General features: G+C 35.1%; 1 protein-coding gene and 2 pseudogenes across 1 annotated transcript; 2 read left to right on the forward strand and 1 right to left on the reverse strand.

Moving 5' to 3' along the window:
- The first annotated feature begins 4,426 nt into the window (after positions 1 to 4,426).
- LOC107960190 (G-type lectin S-receptor-like serine/threonine-protein kinase B120) lies at positions 4,427 to 9,188 on the forward strand (annotated as a pseudogene).
- Positions 9,189 to 12,271: 3,083 nt separating this feature from the next.
- Positions 12,272 to 13,729, forward strand: LOC121218698 (U-box domain-containing protein 8-like; annotated as a pseudogene).
- Positions 13,730 to 15,825: 2,096 nt separating this feature from the next.
- LOC107960189 (uncharacterized) lies at positions 15,826 to 20,724 on the reverse strand. Its single transcript, XM_016896471.2, has 3 exons — positions 20,435 to 20,724; positions 19,462 to 19,630; positions 15,826 to 19,241 (listed from the first exon to the last, which is right to left on the reverse strand). The coding sequence occupies exons 1-3, from the start codon at positions 20,546 to 20,548 to the stop codon at positions 16,036 to 16,038; spliced, it is 3,489 nt and encodes a 1,162-aa protein (XP_016751960.2). The 5' UTR covers positions 20,549 to 20,724; the 3' UTR covers positions 15,826 to 16,035.
- Between the last annotated feature and the right edge of the window lie 330 nt (positions 20,725 to 21,054).

Consider the following 21,054-nt stretch of genomic DNA (forward strand, 5'->3'; position numbering starts at 1 on the left):
GACAAGGGTTTTTCTAATAAATGAAAATAAATGCAATATTCGATATTTGGGAATGTTGTGAAATCGAGCCCTAACTTACTGGGTTTTGATTTTCTCATTTGACCAAAATAATCGGATATCCTTCTCAAAATGCATAAGTTTTAAAAGTCAAGAGATAAACTTAATTTTGAGGATTTAAAATGTTGTACTCTAACTTACTGAGTGTAACAATTTATCTCTTTGAAATAAGCGAGTCTTATCACCCAATTCATTTTATTTAAATTTCCTTTTTGAAGGATCGTATTTAAAAATCTTTTCAAATTTTTGACACTAAGATATTAAACAATCGATTCGGTACCAAATTTGAGCGTTACGAGGGTGCTAACCCTTCCTCGTGCGTAACCGACTCCCGAACTTGTTTTCTCAAATTTCGCAGACCAAAATCATTTTCAAAGTGAGTCGATCACACTTTAATAAATGATCGGCGGCGACTCCATTTTCAAAATCGATTCCCATTTTTCAAACTTCAAAAAAAAAAAGGTTTCGACAACTGTCATTTATATCAAGACTTAAGTTTCAAAATAGATTTAACTGTTATAGTTTGTGTCAAAACTAAAATTGATCAATATGAGCAGTACAAGGACTAAAATTGATCAACTAAAATATATGAACTAAATACACAACTTTCATAAAGTACAATGGCTAATAACGAGATTTAACCTTTGTATTTAATTTGTACTTATCATGTATTTTTTTTTGTAAAAAAAAACTCTAACCCTTTATCTAAAAGACTAACACTCACTACTCATATCTTAAAAATCATCTGTCACTTTTCAATTTGGTCCATATTTCGCAATCGACATGAGCAAAAGCAATAACCACAAAAACTTACTCAAATCTAAATGGAATAAAGCCTAACCCATGAAATATGAATAGATCTAAAAACAAGAGTCTAATTGCAAATTCTTTTTTTTTTATACCAAATTGTTGAAAATTTGTAGAAATCAAAGACCCAAACAATAAGAACTTTGAATTCCAATACCTAAAAAGTTTGATTTAACCATTTTAGGTGATGGGAAAATTGTGGAATGAAGACAAAAATAATTTGGCCTTTCTAGTTTTTAGCAATGTGTGATCCAAAGACTTTTCAAAGGGAAAATTTATGAGATGCGCACATGTGGGGGACTATTAGGTGAGGAAAATTTTACCAAAAAATGCTAGGCCAACCTTGTCGGTAGTGAGTGAATTTGATGCTAAGTATAGTGAGAATATTGCTATGGGTCACTCTCAAACCGACCAAAAAGAATTATATCATTTACATTATAGTTATAAATGGTATAAGTGTTAATGAGCCGAGTCAGAGTCAGAGTCAGATTAGGTTTAGGTCATATCAGGACTAAAAGGCTTGTAGTAGCACAATATTATTCAGTGGTATCGTGCATTTATTGAATAGAAAATGTAAAGTATGAGTCTCATGCCTCCAACATTTTATTTGAGTAGGAAAAAACTCTGATATGCAAAAGAATTTGTACTTTCATGGGTATTGAGGTACTTGTACTAACATTTCATACTTTAGAGCTTGAGATTTGATCTCGAATCGTATCAAATGGACCTTAACATCCATAAATATCGAGGTCACGTTGTAAAAATATATATATATATATAAACTATTTTGGGAAAAGGAGATATCAAGTAAGTACAAGTTGCCAAGTTCGAGTACTACAATATATATTAACCATTTTAAAATTGTGTAAACTCATAATAGTGATAAAACACCATTTAGCCCCTGAACTTGATAATTTTTTCCAACTTAATCTCCAAACAATTTTTATAACATTACTTTTGAAACTGGACAACTTTTCTCAGTTTTAGTCCATTTGATGACATGACACTATGATATCGTGCCGTACCAAATTAGGAAACCATGGGTGTCAAGTCCAAGCCCATTTTCGAGCCGGCCCGAATATACCAAAAAAGTCAATTTTACTATTTAAAAATTAATAAAATAATAAAATATTTTTTATTTGATATTATATATAATTTAAATTTAAATTTTTAAATATTTTTATTATTTACATTAAATTCAGGCCAATCTGGCCCGACCCAAAGTGTAAAAATCCTTGTCCAGGCCCGACCCAACTCGAGTCTAGCGAGTGAGCTACCCGACCCTTGGACAAGTCTACTACTTACATCCTAAAATAATTAGTCTAGTAAACTTGAATAGAATGGGTTGAGCTATACATTTTCCAACTAATATCGGTCAGAACAAAAACTACTAAGAAAACCTACCTAGGTTGAACCCTACCTGAAACTTAACCCATAAACAAGTTTAAAATCAATTTCAAAGATCTAATTATAAATTATTTTTGTACCAAATTGTCAAAAGTTTGTAAAAGTTAAGATCCAACTATAAAACTCTACTCATAAGGCATTGGCTTGTTAGTTGAGGCGGAGGCTTTGGGTTCTTTAGTTTCAGGATTTGAGTCTCACTATGCGCAATTTTTATATGTAAGTCTTCGTCCCACCATGTGTGTATGTCGTGTGTGGGTTTAATTTAATTCTTTTCAATTCTTCATTCAACATACATTATATTGATTTGATTTCACATTATAATTGGTGAAACATATATTTGTACCGTATTTGTATTTTGCACCTAATAATTGATTAACCATTTTAGGCAGGAAAAATGTGGAATGGACCAAACATATTGGATAGAAGCAACAATCAATGATCCAAGTTTTCAGAGGGAATTAATGAGATGCATACATGTGGGGTATTCAAAGGGAAATAATGAGATGTATACATGTCGGAGTATTATGTGGGTAAAACTTTGCAAATGATAGACCTATCATACCATTTCCATGATAGTTATTAATGGCAAGCCCCCTTGATTTTTCTCTAAAAGTTATATTTATTTAGGGGCTTTTCCTTTGTTAGAACTGGTTTAATTATGGTTTTAGTCCTTCTAATATGTAAAAAATTTAGGATTTAGTCATTTCACATTAATTTAGCATAATTTGATCCATTTATTTTTAATGGTATTAGTAGCTTCAAATTGATAAGATAGTTAGTTGTTGCCATGGATTATTTTTAAACAACTTTAAGCATTCAACTAATTTTTGTAAATGTATTATTGGTTGAACGTGATTGATTGTTTTTGCGTGACCTTGACCATGCGACTAAATAACAATAAAAAAAATCATGTCATCACTTTAATGACAACGATCAAATTATGTCAAATTTAAGTAGATGGATTAAATTTCAAATTTTTGCATAGTAAAGAAATTAATATCATAATTTTACTAAAATTAATTAATTAATTAATTTCAACCAATTTGAATTTTCATTTTATTTATTTTAGTTTTTACTAAATTTTATAAATTTTTTTATCCCAAAGTATGATTTAAATGATTTCGATATTCATAAGTGTTGAAATCTTAAATGTGAATAGTATTATACAACATTTATAATATAATATATTAAGTATGATTATATTTACCTTCTTGTAAAAGGAAAAGTACCTGCCAACAAGTAGTCGGGTGCAATGGTAAGGTACATTGCATTCCTAAGAGGAGAACGTATATTCGAACCTTGTAGACAATATTGTTAGGAGGGGCAGCCACGGACTCTAAACATGAACCATAAAACAAAATCGAATCTTGCTCCGACTCATGAGTACCTTTATTGTTTCCCAGTATAAAGGGATACATCAAAATTAATAAAATGGTATTTTTTTCGTTTGACCCCAAAACTTACAATTCAATATCGGCTCCTAATATAAAATTTATGTTGGTTTTGCCCCTAGTTCTAATTAAGTTAATAAAGAATCAATATCATATCAATTAGCTCACATCGTCAGCCTAGTAGCCAGCTTATGCATCAAATGCTACTTCAAATATGACATTTAGGAAATTTAAAAGGAATGTTACAAGTTATCACAGACGAATTCAGGGATTAAGTTTTTGGGGTTAATAAAATTTTCAAAGATTTTAAGAGTTTAATGAGAATTTTTTTCTAAAAAAATGGTGGTCTAGTTAAAATTTTTAAATTTTTGTAAGATTAATGAGAAATTTTATATATTTTAATTGAGTTTAATTAAAATTTTCGTACAATGAGAATTTCATGATTTCTCAAATTTTTTCTTTTATTTTGGGGGGGGGGGCACGGTCCATCTATGCAAGTTATCCATACAATAGGCATAGATGCATTTAAAATTTAATCCACGTGGACCATGCCATGACAGCTAGGCTAACAAAATGAGTTAATGGATAAGATACTCATACTTATAGAACTCAATTAAAAAAAAATTGAAATTTAAGGAACAATTTAAAATCTAGATCATGGTTTGAGGACATATGATGAAATTAACCCTTACATGATAAAACACATGACTCATGCTTAGATATGTACTAAGTTTGGTGGTGGAAGAAGCCGTGGAGAGCTAAGTTCATTGAACAACAAATATCACTTTGTCGATATCTATTTCCATGGTCAAAAACTTCAAATCCACTAACATTTCCCATTGTAAAAAAGTGATTTTGATGGTTCACAAAGTGGAAAGAGGGAATAATTTTCCAGACACGCCCTTTGAATCTTCTATTCTGTGTTCATATACGCATATAGTTAACATCTATTTTTGTTCTAAGGAAGTAATAACAATCTCTGCAATTTCTCAAAAGAATATGATATGGAAACCAAGAACAAAACCCCGTTTTTTGTTTCTTCATTAATCTTTCTTTTATGTTGTTTAGCTCGGTTTTGCTATGGAACTGATATAATCCGACAAGGTAAAACGATGAAAGATGGTGACAAGTTGGTGTCTAGTGATGGGGTTTTCGAATTGGGATTTTTCAGCCCTGAAAATTCAAGGTTTAGATATGTTGGGATATGGTATAAGGTTGATATGGAAGCTGTTGTTTGGGTTGCAAATAGAGATAAACCAATGGTTAACACAAATGGTGTTTTGAGGATTGGGATTGATGGTAACTTGGTTGTTCTTGATGGGAATAGAAATTTAGTTTGGTCGTCTGGTGTTCCAGGTATTCTATCAAACACCTCATCTGCAAGATTACAAAAAAATGGGAATTTGGAGTTGTTGAATAATGATACCAGTGAGGTGATTTGGGACAGCTTTCATTCATCCAACTGATACATTTTTGCCTGGTATGAAATTACCTGTGAGTTTATCAATGGGGGAGGTTCGTTTTTTCAGGTCATGGAGATCAGCCATTGATCCTTCATATGGAAACTACAGTGCTGGAATAATTCCTAATGGAGGTCCACAGATTGTAATATGGGATCAAAGTGGAAGAAGAAGATGGAGAAGTGGTCAATGGAACGAAGTGATTTTCACAGGTGTTTCTAACATGAGTAACACTGCTAGTTTCTTGTATGGATTCAAGCTTTCAGAGACTGATGAAAACGGGACACGGTATTTTATGTATAAGCCGTCGAACTCTTCGGCTTTGTCACGGTTCCATATCGGCTATGACGGGACGGAACGACTGTTGAGGTGGGATGGGAAGAATTGGACTGTGTTGCTATCACAACCTGGTAACAAATGTGATCTTTATAACCATTGTGGGAATTATGCAACATGTGATAACTTTGTTTCTTCAAGTACTTGTAATTGTTTAGAAGGGTTTAGGCCAAAGTTTGAAGATCAATGGAGTAAAGGGAATTGGTCCGGCGGATGTGAACGGAGGACTGAACTGGAATGCCAAAGGGGTAAACCGGATGGGTTTAAACGAATGAAGTGTATGAAGTTACCCGATTTTTCGAACATACCTGTAAAGAGCAGAGATGATTGTAGACAAAGTTGCTTAGGAAATTGTTCATGTACTGCATATGCATATGTTTATGGCATTGGATGTATGATATGGGTTGGAGATTTAGTTGATGTTCAACATATTGATCAAAGTGGACCCATACAGTTCTTTTACCGCCTCAATCATTCCGATTTAGGTACTTTTTGATCCCTGAAACTTGCTTTTTTTCTTGTTCATGACATGATTGTTTGATATATTAGTGAAATCCCATCATTTATGTACATATGACTTGTTTAACACCTTTGAATTTCACTTTACAAACGTAGATGACAAGAAGAAGATATCTAATGGTGTGATAGTTATAATTTCTCTGGTGGGAGCGTGTTTCTTGGTGGCATTTCTATGGCTATTATGGAGATACAAGAAGAAACTTAAAGGTACGGAACTTTACTCGTTAACTTTGAATTCATGTTCAACACTCGTATTCGTTACTTGCATCCGAGTTTGAGTATGTTTGTTTGCAGTTTCATCAATGGTGTGTTGCAAGGACAAGGATGCGGTCGTTTTCATTGAGTTTAGCACGGAATTTTCAGCAGATTTTTCAGGACCATCTGATATTCTTATAGATGGGAATCAAGTTAATCGACCAGAGTTACCAATTTTCAATTTCAGCACTGTGGCAGCTGCAACCAACAATTTTTGTGAAGAAAATAAACTTGGGCAGGGAGGTTTTGGTGCTGTATACAAGGTAAGTGTCACAAATCCGTCATAATGGCAATGCAAAACAACCCGGGTTTCAGTATGTCTTGCCCGTATTGTCCTATACATTGGGATTTTGGTCATGAAAGTATTGTCTTCTTTGAGTACCCCACCGACCTATCTAGCCTTTGTTGTGTTGCGAAAAGGTTGGTTTATAGGGAAACATGGGGAAGACGTACTGAAACCCGGGTCGATTCTGAACGTGATAACAGTTACCGTTTGTTTTAATCGAACAGGGAGAGCTTCCTGGAGGACAAGAAATAGCTGTAAAGAGGCTTTCAAGACAGTCAGGGCAAGGGTTAGAGGAGTTCAAAAATGAGATTATACTACTTGCCAAATTGCAACATAGGAACCTTGTTAGATTATTGGGCTGCTGTATTCAAGGGGAAGAAAAGATGTTGATTTATGAATATATGCCCAATAAAAGTTTGGATAACTTCCTTTTCGGTATGTTTCTGGTGTTGCTCTAGTTTTTCATTTTTCTTGTAGTACCGTGTATGATCATAAAACTTTGTGGCAGCCAAGCAAGCAGTGTTGGACTGGAGAACCCGAGTCGGCATCATCGAAGGCATTGCAAGAGGACTTCTTTACCTTCATCGAGATTCGAGGCTTAGAATAATTCATAGAGACTTAAAGGCTAGCAACATCTTGTTAGATGCTGAAATGAACCCAAAGATTTCCGACTTTGGCATGGCTAGAATATTTGGGGGTAACCAAAATGAAGCTAATACGGTTCGAGTAGTTGGCACATAGTAAGCACTAACATGTTCATAGATATGTGTTACATATATGTACTTTGCCACCCGACAACCTTGTTATAGTACCACAACCACTTAGCTCCGCCACCTATATATGTCTCTTTTGTTATGTTACATTACTGACCTAACGAGAGACCACGGAAGAGAACAACAAACTTATTAGGAGATGACGTGTGGCCAAATCACACATGCTCATTGACTCCCTTTTCCGAATTTCATCCTTACCATCCTCTTCCCTAAAATTCTCCTTCCACTACACATACAATACAATTTTTCATGATAAATGCATCATGAAAATTCTTGTATTACGAATTAGATCACATTTTGTCTAGAGGTGCTCATGGGCCGGGTAGCCCGGCCCGGCCCAACGGCCCACCCGAAATATGGGAGGGTTTAGGTAAAAATATAAGCCCAAAATATGGGCTTGGGCAAAAAAATGAGGCCCGATTAAAAAATGGGCCGGGCCTCGGGCACTACTTTTTTGGCCCGGGCCCGGCCCGAATATAATAAATATTTTTATTTTTTTAAATTTTTACTTTTAAAATACTTTTTTAAAATTTTTTAAAATTTTAAATTTTTTTAAAATACTTTTTAATTTTTTTTAATTTTAAAATATATTTTTTAATTTTTGTTTTAATTTTTAAAATAAATTTTTGATATTTATTTAAAAAACGGGCCGGGCCGGGCCCGGGCCCGGGCTTATGAATTTTTTCCCGGGCCGGGCCTAGGCAAAATTCTAAGCCCATATTTCGGGCCGGGCGGGCCTAGGACCCGGGCCGAAATTTTTTTCTGGGCCCGGTCGGGCCCATGAGCACCTCTAATTTTGTCTCATTTACTAAAAAAATGAGTAAATTAGTTTATGTATGTTAAACCCAAGAGCAAATTAGTCTTTTAGGTTAAAATTTTCATCCATTTCTTAAAAACTATCATGGTTGATGGGATGACTAGATAGTTACACTTGGTGTGCCATGTGTACCTCATATTAATGTACAATGATAAGTTTTAATCGTAGAAATGGATGAAACCTTTAACAAAATGACCATGTATTAATTTGCTCTTTTTTTAAGTAGAGGGGACAAAATGCAATCTAACTTCTAGTACAAAGACTTCCATGGTACTTTTACCAGTTTTTGCCTAAATAGGGTGAATCGACCTCAGCTTCCTTCACACCACCTTTTGCATCAACATAAAAAACTCAAGTTTCAAGCAATTTCACTGATAGGTATAATATTTTTTTTCTCAAATTGCAGTGGATATATGTCACCTGAATATGCAATGGAAGGCTTGTTTTCAATAAAATCAGATGTTTATAGCTTTGGGGTATTATTGTTAGAAATCGTTAGTGGACGAAGAAATACAAGCTTTCGCTCATCCGAATACACAAGTCTTATAGCATACGTAAGTAGCGAAAACAAGAAGAAAGTTAATTTTGTTTAGTTTTATGGAATTTGATTAAACTGTTTTGTTTTTTTCAAGGCATGGCAACTTTGGGAGGACGATAAACCAATGTACATCGTTGATCCTTTGATCCAGGAATCGTGCTGTCCAAAGGAAGCATTGAAATGCATACATATAGGGATGTTGTGTGTGCAAGACTCGGCAACGTATAGGCCGACGATGGCAACCGTAGTGTTGATGCTTGAGAGCGAAGCTCCTACACTTCCCAAGGCAAGACAACCCACTTATCGTTCATTTAGAAGATCCATTGATGAGCAACCTATTCCTAATGGTCAAGAAATTGTATCTTCAAATGATGTCACGATTACAACGATAGCCGGAAGGTAAATCTGCTTGCTTTCCACCTTTTACGAGTATGAAGATACGAGCTTCCAATTATTAAAATTATAGTAGAATTGTATATGTAGTCAAGCTTGTATAGACCTTCTAGATACTTTAACTCAATCAAAACTCATCTTTTGGGTCATTATTTATCGTGGTCCAAAATTTTTCCAGAGAAACATTAGGATGACCCAAAGTTCAAATATTCGATAAAAATATTTTTTTATCGAATTTAAATTAGAAAAAAAAAATTCAATTAAGGTGGTTTGTGCCTATTATTATCAATGTTCATGACCCTCCCCCTCCAACGTTTGGACAAGTGTGTGCTCTGCCTTTCCCCACACTTTCCATGCCAAAATGTCCTTTTCATAAAAGAAATACAAATCTCGAATAACAAATTTGTATATTTTAAATATGATATTTGTTACACATCGTCAAATCAGTTCAGGTAGTAAATCTCAGGAGTAGTACGAGTGAAAACTTTTGTGGGAAATCGCTTTATTATTTGCATCTAACCCATCAATAGTAGTCTAACACATGGCATTTCTAGACAAGGGACTAAGAGTATGTAAGACTCAAAGTTTGGAGCTAGAGTCGAGCGATCTCATTTTAATTCTGCCTCTCTCCCATACTTAAACTCTTCGTCTCCTCTTACCTTCAGCTCTAGTTACCCTACTAGACGACTCTTCATTCTATCCTTAAAGATGGTTAATAAGAACTCAAAAATTAAAATCATAGGTGAATTTAGAAATTTTCTTAAAGGGGTGAAATTGAATTATAATTTTTTGAGAGGTTTAAAATATAATTGCCGGTTATTAAAATTTTTAAAGTTAGATGTCAAATTATAATTCTACCTTATATTAATTTATAATTTCAATATTTATGAAGGTGACTGAATTGTCAATTTTCTATTTTTGAGAGGTCAGTATGAGATATATATAGCACTGTCCGGTTGTTCTATCAATCACGTTAGGACTTAACAAAAGGATCAAACCATAATATTAATAATTTATTTTGAAAAAACAAACGAGGAATTTCAAGGTGGAAAATTAAATAAAAGAATATATAAATCCACGTGTCATCCTAATATGCTTTGGCACACAAATTTGGACTTTGAGAAGAGTTGACTTTAAACGGGTGCCACTAATTTCAAGGACGAAATAGTAATTTCAAGCCAATAACGGAGGCTCGTGGGAGCCGTTGTTCGGTCACCACAGCATTTTTCTTTTGGTTGTGTCCTTTTCAATGCTAATCAATTTATTGTCTTCCGTTCCCGTTCCGTCCGTTTCGTTACGTATTGGTAAACGCGTTACCGAGTTTACCCCTCTCAATGCGTTAATGCTGGAAATAAGGCTTTAATGGTCATTAATGAAAAAGTTGAGAGAATGATGACTTTTTAAAGCCCCTCAAAAATCTAGAGTTCCTTTCCCCTTATATTTCGCCAATAAACTCTCAATCTAATTGGTGCCAACTCAGCAAATGTTAAATCCGATCATTTTGTGGATCGGGTTTTAATTCGGTTGACATTGTTGTTGTTGTAATAATTTGAAGGATATTGGTTCGAATAGATAAAAGTATTATAGAGGTTTTTGTATTAGGAATCAAATTGTAATTTTTCCACTCTACTCAAAAAATTGACAAATTAGTCCCTATATGTTATATCAAATAGTAAATTGGTCCATTTGTTAAAAATTTCATCAATTTTTACTATTAAAAATTGGTCACTGTACATCAATATGAGGTGCACATGGCGTGTAGCGTGCAATTATTTATTTATTACGTCAACTACGCCGTTTTTTAACAGTAGAATTAAATGAAATTTTTAACAGAAATGACTAATTTACTGCTTGATCTAACGTACATGGAGTGATTTGTCCATTTTTTGAGTAAAAGAGGCAAAATATAATTTATTCCTAGTACAAGAGCTTCCATGGTAGTTTTACCATATGTATACACTTAAGCACATAATATCTTCCGTTTTAGGTATTAGGATATTAGGGGTAGTTTAGACAAAGTATATAAAAAGAATCTAATTTTTTTTGTATGTATATCGTATTTATATTTTTATGTATTATAATCATATTAAAATAAAGGGGGCAAAGTTAGAAAATTTTTCTTGGGGTCAAAATTAAATTATAAATTTCTACAAAATTTAAAATGCAATTTTTATCATTGTTTTTAAGGATTAAATTATAATTTCATCATTTTCGAAAGACTAAAGTGTGATTTCATAATTTTACAACTTTTAAAGGGTTTAAAGAGAAATTTTCCCATTTTAGGAAAAAAAAGCTGTTCAATATATTAAGTAAAAATTGGAAACACATGAGTATTGATTGATAATTTATAAAAAGATATTTTTAAATAAATTCTTGATATCATTAAAATAGAATATTTAAAATTTAATTTTCCAAAAAAAATTATTGAAAGTTTTAAGTGAAAATTATGAGAGAAAAAGGAAACACAAAGTATATTCTTATTAACCATGGAAATTAGTTTCTCAACAACATCATTGTTTGGAATGAAATTAAATTATCCAACTAAGTCGAATTTAAAAATTAATTATATATACTAAAAATTCTATCACATGCGTATGCGTGTAGAAATAAAGGATTTAGAATATAAATATGTTCGCAATGTTTGAGTTCTTCTCGACATTATCTTTCGTGACAATGGATCAACTCAGACAGTTTCCCTAATATGATTTGGCCATTCATACCATTTTTTATGATACGTATTATTGTAGGTTAAAGGTGAGGTTAATTCGATCGAATATTATTTTTTGAATTTATTTTGATAAAATGACTTTAGAATATTATTTAATGAAATCCAAAGCCTTGTTTTAATTTATAAATATTTTTTCTAGTAAATAAAAAATCAATAAACTCACTATTTTAAATATAAAATATTTATTTTTGTATTATAAAATTAAAATTAATTATAAGTTAAATAAAAAATACTTATATTTCATAAATACTGTGATATTTTTATTTTTAATAGTTTAATGCCACGTCAGCGTATTTTCAGTTAAACGGCGTTGTAGTCATTTCACAAGCTATAACTACCTTTTATATATATCAATAAAACTTCTTTAATGAAATTGTCCTTAATACCCTTTAATTATCCCAAAGTCCTTAATCCGAAAATTCAAGCTAATAAGAGGGGCATTGTAGACATTTCACAACCCAAAACCAACCTTCACAAGCTAAGCCCTTTGGGTGTCTGTTTTTTTTATTTAATTTTTGTCTGTGTGAATTGAAATGAAAAAGAAAATCATAATCTCTCATCACAGTTTCCAAAAACCTCATAAAAACCCTTCTTTAAAAGCTCTTTGAGAGATTAGAACAAGGGCTGAGTCATTTTGTCCGAGTTGGTAACGCGATGTCGACTCAGTTTCCGGACGATTTTAAATGCCCAATATCTCTCGAAATAATGTCTGACCCCGTTATTCTTTCATCGGGTCATACTTTCGACCGGGTTTCAATCCAACGGTGGTTAGATTCCGGTCACCGTACTTGTCCGATTACCAAGCTTCCCTTACCTGAACACCCGTGTCTTATCCCTAACCATGCTCTTCGTTCCTTGATTTCCAATTATACCCTTGTCTCCCCCTCGAAATCACAACCTTGTTCTCAGCCACAAACCCTTGTTTCTGCTTTGACGTCCCCTTCGTCTCCTATTGGAACCAAGCTTGACTCGCTCACTCATCTTGCCGGACTCACTAAGCGTGACTCGTCGCTTCGCCGTAAACTCACTGAGTCTGGGGCTGTACCCGCTGTTCTTAAGTTTGTTGACTCGGAGGATCCGGTTTTACAAGAAAAGGCACTTTCTTTGCTCCTTAATCTTAGTCTAGATGATGATAACAAAGTGGGTTTAGTTGCAGAAGGTGCGGTAAACCGGGTCGTTAAAATATTACGTATCGGTTCACCCGATTGTAGAGCCATAGCTGCAACGATTATAACTAGTTTAGCCGTTGTTGAAGTGAATAAAGCGACGATCGGAGCATACCCAGATGCGATTCCGGCATTGGTTCGGCTTTTAATTGCAGGTAAAGGAAGGGAAAAGAAAGAGGCAGCAACAGCTTTATATGCAATTTGTTCATTTACTGATAATAGAAGAAGAGCTATCGATTGTGGTGCTGTGCCTATATTGATAAATTTATTGGATTTAGGGTTGGAACGGGCTATTGAAGTGTTGGGATTATTGGTTAAATGCAAAGAAGGAAGAGAAGAAATGATGAAAGTTAACGGGTGTGTTAAGGTTTTGGTTAAGGTTTTAAAGAATGGGAGTTCAAGAGGGTTCAATATGGGTTATTTACTTTGAATTGTTTGTGTAATTATAGTGAAATTTTTTGTTTTGAAGCAAGAAAACAAGGGGTTTTAGGGATTTGTATGGGGTTAGTGGAAGAAGAAAATGAGAAGATTAAACGATATCTTTCGAATTTGGTTCAAACTTTGAGTGGAAACCATGCTATTGGATGAATCAATGCATCAATGGTGGAAATGGAAATGGAGGTGAGTTGTTTTTGTTTAGCTTTCTTGTACAAAAAGGTGGAAAAAAGATTAGATTTTTGTATCTTTGTATATTTGAATAAAAGTGGAACATGATGGAATAGGAAGGATTGTTGTTCTTCCTTGGTTTTTGGATGTTGTAGTGAAAAACAAAAAATCAATATTTAGTTGACTTGAATCATAGTTGCATGTTTATTTAAGTTTTTGATCTCTTGTCTATTTGGAAACTTTTGATCTTTTATGGACTTAGGGATTGAATAATTAGATTCATTTCGGTTACAATTGTGATTGTTTTTCCGTTTTGTTCGATCGATTTGCGTAGAAATTTTGTCTTATTTAGTTGCTTTTGTGTTTATTACGAGTATGGTGTAGTGGAATACAGTATTTCCCACTTGCTTTCTTTATAAATACACTGCTAATATCGCCCCTGGATTTGCCGGTACATTGATTTTTTTGTGATGTTGTAAATGTCCTAAAGCATTGAATTTTGGTGATGTTGCATATCTGTTACATTCATTTGCAGATGCTGTAATTGCTTACTTGAATACGGTTTATATGCTTTCATTGTTGACAAATAAATATGCTGGCATAACTGGTTGATTGTTTCTTGTTTTTGTGTTGAATTCGACATTTGGACTGGTACTTTGTCTCGAACGATTCCAAAGTTATACCTTGAGGCTTTCTTGTTGGTGTATGAAGAAAAAAAGGCCGATGTTCATATTCTTCTTTGAGTATAAAATAGAATAGATTTGATGTGCTTATGTTGAGTGAATGAACAATTGTTGTTAACCTCGTATTTGATGATTTTACGATGGATCATGCACTCTCTAGCTTGGCTAGGCACGTCAAGGTTGAAAACTTCGGAAAAAGGTATGTCCTGTTGAAGTTTTATCTCTGGTTACTAGAGATTCTCTTAATATAGCTTATTATATAGTTGACTGACATTTTGTTGGCTAAAGCTTCATATAAATTGCTGCTTATGTAGATACAGAAACTTGAAAAATCATTTAGTGCTTTTGAAAACCTTGAATCGAGCAAGATTTCGCCCTTTTAATCTTTTGGTTTGGAGTAGTGTAGGTGGCTTACATTTGCAGTAGTGTAGGTGGTTTCTTTGCAATGATTGATTGTTATATAGACCAGCAGTGCATCAATAGTAAAAGTTCATCCTTGTTTTATAAGGGGCCTATGTCTAAGTCCTTTTTTTTTGTGCAAAGGTCGTAGTCCAATGATTTAGTTTCAAGTTTAGGGTTGGGGTCTAGTTTTAGGTTTAAGTTGGCAAGCTCATAGTTGTTTATAAGGGCCTAGCTCTAAGTAAAAGTACCCTAGAAGCCCCTGAATTTAGAGTTAGAGTTAGATTGCATTTTAATTTCTCTGTTCTTGTTAAAAAATTTATCCATTTCTACGATTAAAAATTGATTCTTATACGTAAGCATGAGATATATATGGCATGTCAAGTATTATTCTCTGGTTAAAAGTTAAATAGATGAAATTTTCAGCAAATAAAAAGTAATTTAGAGTGCAAAATGCAATCTAAATTTCGGTTTGAATGGGGGAAGTGCTCAGCAGCCAACAGAAAGATGAAGTATTTGTGAAGCAAAAAAAAGCTTAATGTGACGGACACAAATTTTCATATCCACACGTCATGGATGTTTTTAAAGACATTGTTTGGTCTGGTCGGAGAATATAATATTATTATATATGTTGGCAGAGTTATGTTGAAGCTAACCATAGCATGCGTGTCAAAGGTAAAAACTAAAAAGTAAATTTGTATTAATAAAGAAGGCCATAACATCACATCGTTAGTGAAATGTCTACTGCAAGGATCAAAGTTTATGCTTCTTTAACTTTTCTGATAATATTTTTTAATGCTTTGAATTTATATTGAAAATAAAGTGTGTATTTGGAGCTTCAACAACCCCTGTTTTTCTTTTCTTTTTTTCCTATAATTTCTTCATTTGCTGTTTATTTGATTGTGACACAATCCCAACAAGCAAACCAATATGTAAATAAATAATTAAAAGAACGGATAAAAAAGGTGACGAAATTCCGAAGAGCTTTCCAATGAGATGGGAGATACCATCTTTACTTATTGCTGCCTCCTTTAAAGGCAGGACCCCAGAGATTGATTCAGTTTATTGGTTTAAAGGTAACTGATTGTTGAAGTATTCTAACTCTTAATATAAAGATCTTCGTGGTAAATTTTATTTTCCCGCAACTACAATAAACCCTGATGTCAAATTTAACTTAACAGAAACATAAACAAGAAGAGATCCATTTATAAATCATCATGTTCAATCTTTTATTGCAAATGCCAAATGGTATGAAATGAAGAGCATTTTCCACCTAAGAATCGATGATACAAAATTTAGTATACTTATGCTTAAGATGGAAATAAATCATTTTTCACATGGTAGCCACAAATATTATGTACCTCAAATCATTTTCCTAGCTGAAAATGGAAATTTATATGATTTTAGTATTTTATTAAGACAAGGAATTTAGCTTTTTCTCTAGCATTTTGGCCTTTCTAAGTGCATCTAAAGCCTCAGTTTGTTTCCCTGACCTTTTTAAGTTGACTGCCTTGACCTTTTCAGCTTTGATCCGCTCTTCCAACAGGATTCTCTCTTGGTTGACATTGTCAGTTTTTGCGATGTGGTGTTTTACAGGTTCTGGTCTTTGAGGGCTATGTTCGATCGTACTAGAACTATCTAATCCAATAGCTTTCAGGGCAGATAAAAGTTGAGGATCGAGAAGATCCTCAACAGCTACATCGTCTGCTTTTCCTCCCCCTGTGTTTGTTGAATCCTGACCAGATGATTCTTCCAACTGTGCCTCAAGAGACTTGGCTATTTCAAACTCAGCTTCTGCTTCTTGAAGCTTACCTTCTCTTCGGAGTTTCAAAGCTTGGCGCTTATGACTAAGGGATTCTTGTTGCAGCTTGAAGCGATCACGTCCAGACAGTGGTTTTGGAGCCAAAGTTGATGCAGCCTTCTCTTTTGTTGCATCAGAAGGGAAAGAGGATGCAGATATTGAGCCATCATTTGTGTCGGCTTTTGGTGGAGTGCCGTCTTCTGTCAGGCTCTTCTCCAACAGTTTTGCTAGCCGAAGTTCTTCTCGAGCTTCTGCTAATTTTCCGTCTCTCTTCAAAGCAAGTGCTTTCTTCTTATGAGACAAAACGGCTTGCCTAAGTGAATCTTGGTTGTTCTCAGAAGCAAATCCCTCACCCAGACTTGCATCGATCGCATGTGTTTTCTGCTCTCTATTCACTACCCTACCTTTTGCATCGGTATCTTCATCGTTGGTTCTAAGATCTAGGGAAGACGATGGAGCATCAGTTTTAGCAAGAGAAGATACGTGGGATACAAAATCACCTTTCACTTCATTTTTCGAAAGCCCTTGCTTCTCATGGTTGGCAAATGATTCGGCATTTGTAGGTTTACTGTCCTTGGACAAATCAGAAACAAGCTCTTCTTTTGGAGCTTCCAATTCGGTCAGTTCAGATTCCAGTAACTTCGCCTTTTCCAACAAGTCCTCAGCCTCTTCGGCTTGTCCATTCCGTCTAAGGGTGAGAGCCTTTCTTTTCAAGTTTAGAAGTTCTCTTTCAATTTCCCTTTTACTTCTTGGTGGCGAAGCAGACATACCCGAAGAGGGTTGAATAACAGATGGACAGCCAGAATGCAAGGACTCAGAGGAATGCTTTTCGTGCTTAGTTACCGGTTCAACTTCGTCCCCTTTCCAACCCAAATTCTTTAGCATCGAGAGCATAGCTGGATCAGTCATATCATTCTCCGTAACATTTTCATCTGCTTCTTCCACAACACCTTTTTCATTCGGCCACTTTGGTTCGACCACTTTCTGTGGTGCTTCCATTTCTGCAATCTCAGCCTCTAATGCTTTAGCTGTTTCCAGCACTTCCTCTGCCTCGTCAGTATTTCCTTGGCGCCTAAGCGAAAGAGCTTTCCTTTTTAAGCCTAATAACTCCCTCTGTATTTCAGCTTTAGTTCTTCTCGATGCCTTAACTGGGATCTTTGGAGGAGATTGAGTCGAAGAAGATTGAATAACTTTTTCAGAATCCTTTTGTTTAGAATGTTTTGGGAAAGAGTTCGAAAGCTCATCATCATTTTCATTCCAACCTAAGTTCTTTAAGATCGAAAGATATGTCGGATCATGCAGGTCTTGATCTGTAACATCTCCTTCAACTGGAAGAGTTTCTGACAAACTATGGTGCTCGTCTTTCAAAGTTACCTGCGCAGCCTTTGTGTTGGAAGTGTTGTCCATTTCTTCAAGTTGCTGCTCGAGAATCTTGCCTTTCTTCAATTCTTCCTCCGCTTCATCGAGTCGTCCTTCCCTTCTCAAAGCGAGGGCCTTCTTCTTCAAACCCAAAAGCTCTTTCTGAACAGCCAATCTACTCTTTCGTGGAGGTTTTAGATCATTGTCATCACCCAACTTAACTGACTTCTTTGATATATCAGCAGATTGAGGAGTTGGACCATTTTGATGAACTGTAAAATTCCCAGCCTGAGAATCGTAGCTTTCAAGGTCCTTCTCAAGTAACTTTGCCTTCTTTAACTGCACCATTGCGTCCGCAACATTACCAGCTCGCTTCTGACTAAGGGCCTCTCTTTTTAACGAAAGAATTTCATTTAACAGTGCCTCCCTGTTAACAAGAGTAGACCGAGGCATAATGTCTTCACTTGGATTAGAATCCTCGGCCCAACCTAGTGATTTCAAAGCAGCAGCTATTTCTGGATCATCCATATCGTTATCAGTTACTTCAAAATTATCATCAATGCCGATATCATCACCGGTTCCCAAAAGTTGACCAAAGTCAAAGCCTTCTGTATGCTCGTACTGAACTAACATATCATCTTGTTTATCATTACCCATGCTATTAATTATAGCAGATAGCTCATCATCCGAATCATCAGCTCCGGCCAATAGTTCTTGTTCCTCGAGTTGCTTCTCCAAGACTTTAGCTCTCTTTAGTTCTTCTTTTGCTTCTGCAAGCTTCCCCTCACGCTTCAACATGAGAGCCTTTTTCTTAATGGCAACAACCTCGGTCTTGTCTGTGCCATGTTTGCCACTTTTCTTCGGCATTTCTCCGAGAAGTGAGGAGAGTTCACCTTCCAAACTCATAGCTGCGGATCCTTTACCCTCATTACGAGGATCCATATCAGACCACCCGAGTTCCCTGAGTTCAGCTGCCAGGTCATCCTTACCCACTTGAGTAGAGGCCTTATTTTTTCTGCTGACGGCATCTTTGTTCTGGGTCTCGGACATATTGCTAGATGACAAACTTTTTTTACGGTTTTTTCTTATATATATCTCCAAAGACTCAGCTTGCCTCTCTAGCTCTTTTCCTCTTTTAAAGGCTTTCAGAGCTTCCTCGGGTTTCCCTTCTCCTTTTAGAATCTTATACTTTCTTTTTTCCTCCACTGCTTGCTGGCGCAGTTCCTCGGGACTCGAAGATGCCATATCATTCTGCATACGCTGATCAACAGACTGACTTCGATGTATTTCTCCTCCCCTGTCATGAACATTGGAAGACGATGAACTGCTATTTGCCCGAGCAACACTAGGAGTCATATCATTGTTGGAAGTTACTCTTAATGAAGAGGATTCCTTTACGTCGGCACCAAGAATCTGGTTCAAAATGTCATCCTCGTTTTTAGCAGCCGGTTTTGAACTACCTGCATGAGCCAGCTAAATCATTTAATATATCGATGGTAATCCTTCGGATGAGCAAATAAACAAGTGCCCCTCATACAAACTTAAATCGGCAAATCTAAAATCAACATGCTCGTAATTTAGTTTTACAGGGAGGAGAAAAACTCAATAAACCCGAAACACCAGTTTCTAACACCAAACCTATCATTGATTAAATGCAGTACACAGTTAAGAAAATGATACCTCTCCCAGCTCTACTTTTGTGTCCATGGCGCAGCTCAAATCGTGCGGCCTCTTCTAGCGTTTTACAAGGTTCGCAGATACGAACGGGCGAATCACCCTGTCCACGCAAAACCATTCTCTTCTGAGTACAGGAACCGCAAAATAGGCCCCCACAACGTCGGCAGTGATGCTGGTTTATCCAGAGTTGATAAAGAAACATTAGTAATTAAAACAATTATTAGCAATAAGAGAAAAAAAAGGATCATGCAATAATTATCAGACAAATTCCTGAAGCAATGTAAAATACTAAAATTTTATTGACGGGATTTTGACCTCTCAGGGAGAAGTCTGCAAAGTGTCTGACTCCTCAACAGGTTCGATATTGGGTCCGAGGTGCCCATGTTCAGTTTTATTTCTAGCTTTCATCTCCCAACTCTGCCGAGAGCCTGAGCTAGTTCACAAAATAACTCTACCAAAAGCCTGATATGGTGACGGGTTCATAGTGCCAGAGTGCCTTAGGCTCTCTGTAAAGTGACTCTGTAAACCAGCTTGGCCTCTCGACAAATTCAGGAGACAAGACCCGAGATAAAACCAAACATAGACACTCCAAGCCCAGTATCCAACCTCCTGAGGAGTTCGTCAACCCTCAATGGACGACAGTACACCAACTTCTCCCCGAGAGGTCAAAATCCCCTCAACAAATTTCAAGTAGAACAATTATCACCAAAAAGAAAAAAGGATTCGACTATGAATTTTATCTATCAAGGAGCATCAATAAGTTAAACCAAAAAAGAATCTCAAATTCCAATACAATCATTCCATATTTATATCAAAAAATTCCACGAGTAATCTAAAATACTAAAATTTCAACTAAAATCAAAAGAACCCACAAATTTGGAGAGTAAAAAAAAAAGAAATTTGAGATATGGGTATTGAAATAGAGATTACAAAAGACAAGAATCCCTTAAAAAATCAAAGGGTCAAAAGCAAAAACCTTGCGATTGATGAAAGTGAACTGAGAAGAACATCCTTGGCAATGAGAAGCATCAACTACCCAATTATTCCCTCTCAATGAAGGCTTTGCAGGCAATCCGATCTTCTCCAACATATCGTAAAAAAATAAAACAAATCAAAATCAAAATCAAAGGTCTTTGATCTTTCTTTTTCTTGGGATTTTTTCTCTTTATTTTTCGATTTCTTTGGGTAGATTTATTGTAGAGAGGGGAAGTAAAAATATGAAGTCTTTTAGACTTTTTCTTTCTCATAGAAAAAGTAAAAGGGTTGATGATGAGTACTAACACGATGCAACGACGTCGTTTATGGATTGGCGCCAGGGGTATGGACAACTCGCTTATAATTAGGTACCAAATTGAAAGGAATTTCGGCCCAAATCAAACTATTGGGTTGTATCGATTTCAAGTTAAATCAATCTAAATTAAATTAATTCGGGTTTAAATTATTTTTAGTTCGAATTTTTCTATATACAAATTATTTCGGGTTTAGATTATTTTAGATTTATTTATTGAATTTTTTGTGTTTGGCATTAGGTCGGAGTTACTTGTTTGCCTTCTTTCAAGTTCGATTAGTTTTTAACTATTTCATCATAATTTAGTC

This window comes from Gossypium hirsutum, chromosome D06, assembly GCF_007990345.1.
Source record: "Gossypium hirsutum isolate 1008001.06 chromosome D06, Gossypium_hirsutum_v2.1, whole genome shotgun sequence".
Classification (NCBI taxonomy): domain Eukaryota; kingdom Viridiplantae; phylum Streptophyta; class Magnoliopsida; order Malvales; family Malvaceae; genus Gossypium; species Gossypium hirsutum.